The 8,379-nt window shown below is 34.5% G+C and overlaps 1 protein-coding gene across 5 annotated transcripts; it reads left to right on the forward strand.

Annotated features, from left to right (window-relative positions):
* Positions 1–879: 879 nt before the first annotated feature.
* LOC106765633 lies at positions 880–7,799 on the forward strand. Of its 5 annotated transcripts, none has more exons than XM_022783320.1 (13): positions 880–1,080; positions 1,173–1,256; positions 1,342–1,482; positions 1,569–1,655; positions 1,758–2,363; positions 4,550–5,032; positions 5,443–5,504; positions 5,588–5,693; positions 5,817–5,896; positions 6,203–6,532; positions 6,642–6,825; positions 6,898–7,143; positions 7,245–7,799. In XM_022783320.1, the coding sequence occupies exons 1-11, from the start codon at positions 1,015–1,017 to the stop codon at positions 6,703–6,705; spliced, it is 2,109 nt and encodes a 702-aa protein (XP_022639041.1). In that variant the 5' UTR covers positions 880–1,014; the 3' UTR covers positions 6,706–6,825; positions 6,898–7,143; positions 7,245–7,799. The 5 variants fall into 5 exon arrangements, with proteins under 5 accessions (XP_022639041.1, XP_022639040.1, XP_014505807.1 ...); XM_022783319.1 differs by having other exon boundaries at positions 6,916–7,143; XM_014650321.2 differs by having other exon boundaries at positions 881–1,080; positions 6,642–6,809; positions 6,916–7,143; positions 7,245–7,798.
* Positions 7,800–8,379: the final 580 nt, after the last annotated feature.

The following is an 8,379-nucleotide window of genomic DNA, read 5'->3' on the forward strand; positions in this document are numbered from 1 at the left end:
CATGCAAATGAAGAGGACGCCACTTTGACATTCCCTAACACATGCTCATGAAGTGAAACTAACAATTATCAATGGTTATTATGCTAGCATTTGGAATAACATTTGGTGATTGCGTGATACGTTGTTCATACTCAAATTGCCTAAACACACGTTCAGGTACATGATAGTGTACAATCTCACCCCCTTTGATCCAGTCAGAGAACATATTGATTGTCAATTGCAAACAACTAATCCAATGTGATTCATATGGGCCCAAATCACCCCATCATATGTCAAAGCATCCCATTGTGCCCTAATCTCATATTGGATGAAAATATGTCTCCTCATCACAAAACATGTGGTTCAAGGTCTACCCTAATCATAACTAGCCAACAATGACTTCCTTCCCAATCATGAAAGTGTTGATATAACCAACTATACAAAAAATTAAAAGTTTATTTCAATAATGAAACAGTAAAGGAAATTGAAGTGCAAGATATAAGTGAACCTCTAAAAGAGTCAGATATTCAGTTAATTGCTTTGTCTCTACAAAGCTATCATTTCCCAACTACTCGTACAAGTTGACAAGTGCAACAACTTCCCAAACATATCAGCCACATATTTACAGGTGTCTGAAGAGTATGAAGTACAATACATAGATATAGTCTTCGCACAATCCATATTCAATAGGTCCATGGGAGTTTATAAAGTCGCTTCAAAGTCTAAGGGTTGATTTGGACATATATATTTAGAATAATTTTGGTAGTTTTTTAATATTTGTTAAATGTAAAACTTTAAAAGATTATTTTTCATTTCAATCCCAATGAATTGAAAGGAGTAAGAAGCAATCAATAAGGAATGAGGAACTGGTGAATTGTTCAAATATCAGCTATTGTTTGTAGTAAAGTACAAATTAAAAAGGCAATTGCCACATTACACGCTGAAACGGCAGCGTTTTAATAACTCTCTTCGGCAACAAGTAGCTAGCTGCAAGACACCGCAAACAAATCCAAGTCTGACAATTGCGCCGGTGAAATGTCTCCGGCTGCTGAACTTCAGTGTCTCTGCCGTCTCATCGACGACTATCTCCGGCCCTACACGGTGTGTTTCACTCTTCCACCTCCAACGCTATCCCTTTCCTTCGTCTTTTTTTTTTCTTCTATACATGTCAACTCATTCCATTAACCAAACAGGCTTTCCCCATGCCTCAGGAACCATGGGCCTCTGTCTCCATTTCCAAAGAGAAGGAGAAGGAGATTCTAATCGCTTCTTCTCAGGTTTTGCTTTCTTATATTCAAAACACTATCAAATGTAAGGCACCTGATTTTTTATTTATTTTACTTATTTATTTTTTCATTTTAGGTCGTGACAAAAATTAAGCTTCGGATTCGTGAGTTTGGTTCTTCTGCAGAGGTGAAACGTGCTCCCGACGAAGAGCAGTGGTGCGGTTCGAACCAGCATTCGTCCGTCGATCAATGTCTGCCTAAAATCGTCACTGAGATGGTAAATGTTAGGACCAGATTTTCATCGACGCACTATTGTATAACGTCGTTGTTGCAAACATAATTCCGTGTTGTTTTTGGGGACAGATGGTTTTGTTGACTGTGAAGAGCGAGTTTATTCAACACGTGGCTGTCAACGCTCTTTCCTTAACTTCACGGTTTGTGCACATAACGGTATGAATGTAGAAGTTAGTTTCCTTGATGAATTTAGGTTACACATTTGAGCCTACCATGTGATTCCCTGTTTTGTTTATCCTTCCGTGTAATAATATGCAGGGGAACAATTGGGTGAGGTTCATTCATTTTTTATGCTGTTGGTTGGAAATGGCGATCACTAAGATGATCTCATGTTCGTCTGGGCCTTCTTCTGGAACTGAGAATAGTGAATTTGATAGTTCTGATGTTGAGTTTCTGATGCAATATGGGATTAAGGATTTTGATTGGTCTACTGTGGCTGGTGTTCTCCGAGTCCTGCGTGTTATATGTAAATATTTAGAGGAGGAGGACTATGATGATGGCCTTGTCAAAGTGTACCATGACTCTGTCAACTCCTTTCTTTTAAAGATGCCGCGGGATTTGTTGGACAAGTTCCGGAGTGGTGAGTTTGGTAGCATGAAAAACAGCTCTTCTATCAATCAAGTGCACCTCAATAAGTTCAGTGTTATGGAGCCTGTTATGATTTTTCTTGGGACTTTTCTTCAGTTTCTATGCTCCTTGGTTGACCGGAATGATCTAGTGGAAACTGATTGTGATTCTATTGATAAACATCCACTTTTTATTACAATAGTGAATCTTGTACCTAGACTTGCAAAATGGTGTCTCCGCAAGCAAGAAGATAATGCTGAGAAATGCATCATTAATTACTTGAATCACAAGCTGCTGGTAAGGTTCATCCACTTGTGCAATGAATGAGCTTGATAATTGAATTTTTGGTCACTTGTATGATTGAATGTTGGTATTGGTCATTGTTTCCATTTTAAATTGAATGGAAGAGTAGGTTGTTATTATAAAATGCTTTTTGTCTTGTGGGGTTGAACAAGTAAAATCTTATTGCTGACAGAGTTTAACAATATGTTCCATTTTAATTTTCAATTTAGTTTCTTTTTGGCATGATAGATATGACCATCTAGATAGTATTATGGAGTTGATATGTCGTGTCAGTATGCTTTTTATGTTATTACGCTATATTTGTACTAGTTTTATTGCAATTGACCTTGACCAGTGAAATGTAGTGAGAGGCTAGGTTATTGTTTAGGGTGGCTATTATTCAGAGTATCATTAGTGAAATATGTTCCCTTTTCCCATGTGAACTCTAAAATTCAGTAGTATGCATAGTCTTCGGCTGTATAGTGCTGGAATTTTTTGTTCATACATGGGTATCAGTGTCCAGGTAGTTGCGCTCAATTAATATTATATTATCCTTGGAAGTAATCTCCCACCGAGTCTATGTGGATTATAAGGAGATCGTATCTACTGCATTATCCTGAAAATAAAACACTCATAAATTTTCTCAAAAACAAAAAATTGTTCTAACTTATTCTAAACCTCGTCCTCAAATTAGAACATATAACATTGGCATAACGAATAGTTAAGTCATCCCCACATTCCAGTGTAAAGAAGACATGTTGCACCAATTGAAGCTTCAGTGTGTTACTAGAAGAAGGGTTATAAAAAGCTCAGGGGCCATTTGGTTTGAGAAAATGCTTTTTGGATTAATTTTTGTTTTTACGTTTAATTACAAAACATCTTGTTTTTATTTTCACTTTGTTTCTTCGTTTTCAAAAGTTTATGCTGGAAACAATGAAAAGAAAAATGACCAGAAAACTTGAAATGTTTTCATACTTTACCTATATAAACTTTTGAAGATAAGAAAAAAAAAATTATGTTTTTGTAATGAAAGGTGAAAACTGATATTGAAAAAAAAAACAGTTTTTAAGCCAAATAGTCTTTTAAGTTGTTATTCGTGTTTGCCATAAAATCAATGTCTGGAGAAATAGATTGACTTGCACCGCCGTTGATCTTTTCAGAAAACAGTTGCACACTGAAGTCTTGTTTGAATGTTGGTTGAAAAATATCATAGAATTTGGGTTAAGGGTCTAATTCAATTCTTTGCGAGGACTTTTCATACTTTATAAATTCTTTTCAATCCCCTCTCGTAGATTGGGACTAAATTTGACCCTTGAGGCTACAACTAAAGCAATGCCTAAAGATGGAACAACAAAGCCTAACTAGGGGGACACAGTCAAGACTGACCTAAAGCATGCCCTAGCTTAATCTGTAAAAAGAAACTTGTAAGATAGGATTACCAAGGTTTATAAGCTCTATTTCAGCCATATCCTTAGTTGATTTAAGACTAAACACCACAATTGAGACTGCACTTAAGACAGACTCCAAAGAGGCCACAACTAGCAAATGTCAGGGGTGATCTCAGTTTAAGACAGCTTTCCAACAATAACCGCTTCCCCATTTTGGGTTGGTTGGTGGGTTCACTACCTAAACAATTTAAAAGTTAAAATTTATTAATTAATTAAAAAAGGAACAAATATTTGAAATAGAAAAAAATGAAAATGAGAGAAAAGCTTTTGTTTTAAATATGACAAATTAAATTGGCCATAATATAATAAAAATCATAAAATAATAATCAAAGTTATATATCTTTTTAACTTTTTATTTATAAAACCCTGATAGGTTCAGCTGTCCTGGCCTGCCTTGGATGGTGGGTTGGGTGGGGCAGCAGGTTAAGTGGGTCGTAAAACTCAACCCATCTTGCCAAAATTGATGGGTTATGCTTGCTGACCTGTTGGATTTGGAATTGTTTTGCTAACCCTGTTACTTGTTCTAGTAACTGGTCTGGTAACAGATAAAGTAATCCTTTTATCATTTCATTAGCAGGGAGGTATTTTTTGTTATCATAAGTTGCTATTTATTACTGCTTTGCTTGGAGAAGTTTAAAGTGAAAAAGAAGTGAAATTACCTTGAATTTAGAACTTTGTTAAAAGACATTTTCTAGGTTGCTACGTTCAGAGTGGAAGGCACTCTTAACTATTTATTTACCATGTTTTATGCAGATCCTGATGATCAGACTTGGTTCACTTACAGGTCTAGACTGTCGAATCCCTTTTTCTTGGATTGAACTCCTTCATAACTATTTTGAAGAGTTTTTGCAGCAACCCTTAACTCAATTTCACTCTGATCAAATTAATTGTCTGGAAGGCTCTCCATTTTTAGTGAGTTTGTCTGATGGAGAAGCAAGTTTGACACATTCTGACCACCTACAAAGACAAGCTGTTTACCTCTTACTGGCTTGTTCTTTCAGTTTGATCAGTCAAAGAGGAGAAAATGCAAACCACTGTACTTGTTCAACTTTGACCTCCTGTTTCACCACTAACCCAGATTCAGAGCATGATCACTTCTGCATGAAAAAGGGATTTCTAGAACTTTACAAGTGGATTCAAAGACATCTTCCTAGTTCAATCTCCACTAACCATGATAATTACTTGGAGATATGTATGGACTTCATGTCATCTTTCCTCCAGCTATATCTTCGTGAGGTTTGTCTATCCATACAGCTTGTGGGTGTATTAGTTTATGTGTATGATGCTTGTTTAGCATGGTCATTGTCTTCAAAGCATTTTTAAATTCTGTAATTTTAGGATTTTTTGACTACCAACGGGTATTTGATTTAGTTACTCCGGCAAGTTTAGGTAGATTTCATCATGTATTGTAAACTGTTAAGCTCGGATAATTTGAAAAAGAGGCCATGTTGTATTTCCATAATCGGACATCAAATAATTTCAAATCTTAATTGGACATTTTGAGCATGTATTTCCATTCTTCTTAGGTTGGAAATATATTTGTGAAACTGAGGTATTGATGAGTGTTATTTTCCTTTGTAGTTTTGAATCTTTTAATGACAATGTCTTGGAAGTTTCATTGGTGTTATTTATCACTTGAATGGCAGGATGATCTATTGTTTGAAGTGCTTTTACTATTGTTTAGTATATCATCCTGTCTCCAGCAACAGTAAGAAATTGTTTCAATGTTTTGCTATTTTTTATCAACCAGTTAATGGAAGGATCCGCTTTAATGAGATTTGGATGATGTAGGTCTGAAAGAAAGGATGCTACTTATCAAGATGTAATGAAAGATTTTCCTTTTGCGTTGTCAGACATTATTAATCCAGTGTACCATTTCCATCTGTTCCTTTGCGAGGCTAGTATTATGAACTACATTAGCTCATGAAGATGGACACCCCATTGCTGTCCGCTTTATCAATTATTAGTTTATTTTGTAAAACTTAAAAGGGGTTATTATCTTGTCCTTATTTATCTGCAGATACATTATGATCATCAAGTGCTTCTAGATTATCTCATTTCAAAAGATACTGGAATAAGCTGTGCTAAATATCTTTTAAGGTAGTTCATTGTAACTTTATTGGATAACAAAATTTCCTCTTTCCGTGATTACAAATAAACTTGAAAAGCTATAATCAGATCTGATTGTGTCAACCTGTTTTCTGTGAATGCGAGACCTTTTGAACATATTCTTCTGTATTTCTGAATATCCCAAGGTTATAGTTTGGCCTCTTGCTTTTCTATGATTCATGTAAAAGAAAACTCTGGTCAGCTCCATATTTTTAAAGATTTTGTTTAGCCTACAAGTATTTTTTTCATTTATAAATTCTGGGTTGGCTTTTATTTTTTCTCTTTTGCACGTTGTAGATGCTTGCAGTTGATATGCAACTCATGGAAGTTATTTGTGGAATTTCCATTATTTGGAGAATTTTTGGATCAATCATCTTGCAAGAGAAGAAAAATTGTAGGGGATGGTCTGCAGTTGGTAGCAGATGGAATGCCTACGTCAGTTGACAACAGTGGAAGTACCATGTTGGTTATCAAGAATTATAAGGAAGATAATGGATGTGGCTTCAAGCGTTACAATATCAAACCATTTAAGAAAGCTGCTGAATGTTTATTATCTTTGAACAATTCTGTTTATAATCTTCATCAAAAGAAGTTGTTTCCTTATAATCCCGAAGTGCTTTTGAAACGGTATGCTTCTTTACAATGCATTTATTGTTCAACAAAAGGGTCAAGCTTTTAGAATTGTGATTCTTTGTACCTGAAGAAAAAAAGTAAGGGATGAACTTATTTCTTGTAGTCTAAGAAGATTTCAAGAGTTCTGCTCTCAGGAAAAGGGATCCCATGGACTAAAAACTGAGTAATTACCAAAACTGCATGTCTGACCCTGAAAGCTTGGCTATCTTGTGCTTATTTTAATGGCTACAGAACAACATTTTTGGGCGAGTAGGATGCTCAAGGAATAAAGGCAGGCCTTATCTTGAGTAATTTTAAAATTATATGAAAATTTTTTGTCTGTTATTTCATGGTTAAATTTTAGTTTTTTAGTTGAATAGACTTCTTGCTGTAAACAGGTATTGCTGGCACAAATGAGCAGAATGTGGAATTTTTTTGTGCTGGTTCAGAATTGTTTGTGTAATATGGCTAATGCATTGGCATAGATGGGACTTAGTGCCTCAGCTTTCCATATTTTTGCTGCTTGTGTCCTATGGTAACAAGCTGGAATTACTCCAAATCCATCAATTACATTACATGTCATCTCCAGAGGGTCCGGCTACCAATGTCATCTTGAACTTATGAAGGTGCAAGTCCATTCCCTCAACTTTTAGCCAGCAACATGATCTTCCTTTGCGAGACGTTTTGTACTATATTCTCAGTAATTCAAGCAATTATTGTGTTGTAGGATGTCTTTCTTGCGGATTCCTTTCTCTTGGTACTTGGAGCTTGCATTCTTCTTCAAACAAGCATGTAATGAGACCGAAACTGGAAAACTTCGTTGCTTTGCTTAAGCTAGTATCCCACCTCGTCACTTCAAGGCTTGCGTTAAAATGGTTTCAATTGCTTTATGTTATAATTTTTTTAAGCATATTAGAGGGCGGGAAAAAAATGGTCAGGAATATGGAATTATGCGAAACGAAGCTCGAAAGTCTCTATTCAGATTGAGAAAGTGTCTTAGCCAAATTACCTTTTTCCAGTTTTGACAAAGTTTGGATTGAGCAGATCTCCTCCCATGGGGCGTTAAGTAAACCATGATAAGATGGCTGTTTCACCCACATTTTCTTCTTGACAGTAACCTATGGATATAAATCGGATGTATGTGGGTCGAATAACTTTTTTCTGAAAAAGAAAATCACAATAGTTAAAATTGACAATAGAGAGGCTTCAATACATTTTAAGTCTCTAAAATTGTGACTTTGTTCTCTTTAGTCTTAAGTTTGATGACATTTTCTAGTTTTTATGTAGTCCTCATCATAAACAATGTTAAAAATGGAAAATATTACTTAATATATTTAGCATAACAAAAGGTATATGATTTAACTAAGTAATATATTTTCTATTTAATTTAAATAGGATGTTATACATATTATTTCTATTTGATTTAGAAATACATATACTTTTTAATTAATTTAAATAAGATATTTTGACAATGCTGACTTTATCAATCTATAAGATATAATCATTTTTAAGAATGATAATGGGGGACTGGTTTATCTCATTTTGGTCCGTCCTTTATAAGAATTGTGGATTAGTTTTATTGATCCATTCCGTATAAACAAATCTTAAAAGAAAAATTATACAAATATTGTAATAATAATAATAATCTTGTTTTAATGTTTCTATTTTCGTTTACCACATGAATCTATTGACAATAAATAAACTAAGTAAACTTATGATTAAGATCTATAAAAAAGTATGTCATAGTTAAACCTTTCATAAATAAAAACAAAAAAAAAATTATGGTCTAAGATACTAAAATACTATAACAATTAATCAGAGAGATTAAATTATGTAGTGAAGAAATAATAAAATAAACTAGA

The sequence above is a fragment of the Vigna radiata genome, chromosome 7, assembly GCF_000741045.1.
Source record: "Vigna radiata var. radiata cultivar VC1973A chromosome 7, Vradiata_ver6, whole genome shotgun sequence".
In the NCBI taxonomy this organism is placed as follows: domain Eukaryota; kingdom Viridiplantae; phylum Streptophyta; class Magnoliopsida; order Fabales; family Fabaceae; genus Vigna; species Vigna radiata.

Excerpts from the sequence above, each read along its gene's own strand:
- LOC106765633 (XM_022783320.1), top strand. The coding sequence starts at position 1,015 with ATGTCTCCGGCTGCTGAACTTCAGTGTCTCTGCCGTCTCATCGACGAC. Across the intron at positions 5,505-5,587 it reads TCATCCTGTCTCCAGCAACA|GTCTGAAAGAAAGGATGCTA; the intron begins GTAAGAAATTGT and ends TGGATGATGTAG. Across the intron at positions 5,897-6,202 it reads TGTGCTAAATATCTTTTAAG|ATGCTTGCAGTTGATATGCA; the intron begins GTAGTTCATTGT and ends TGCACGTTGTAG.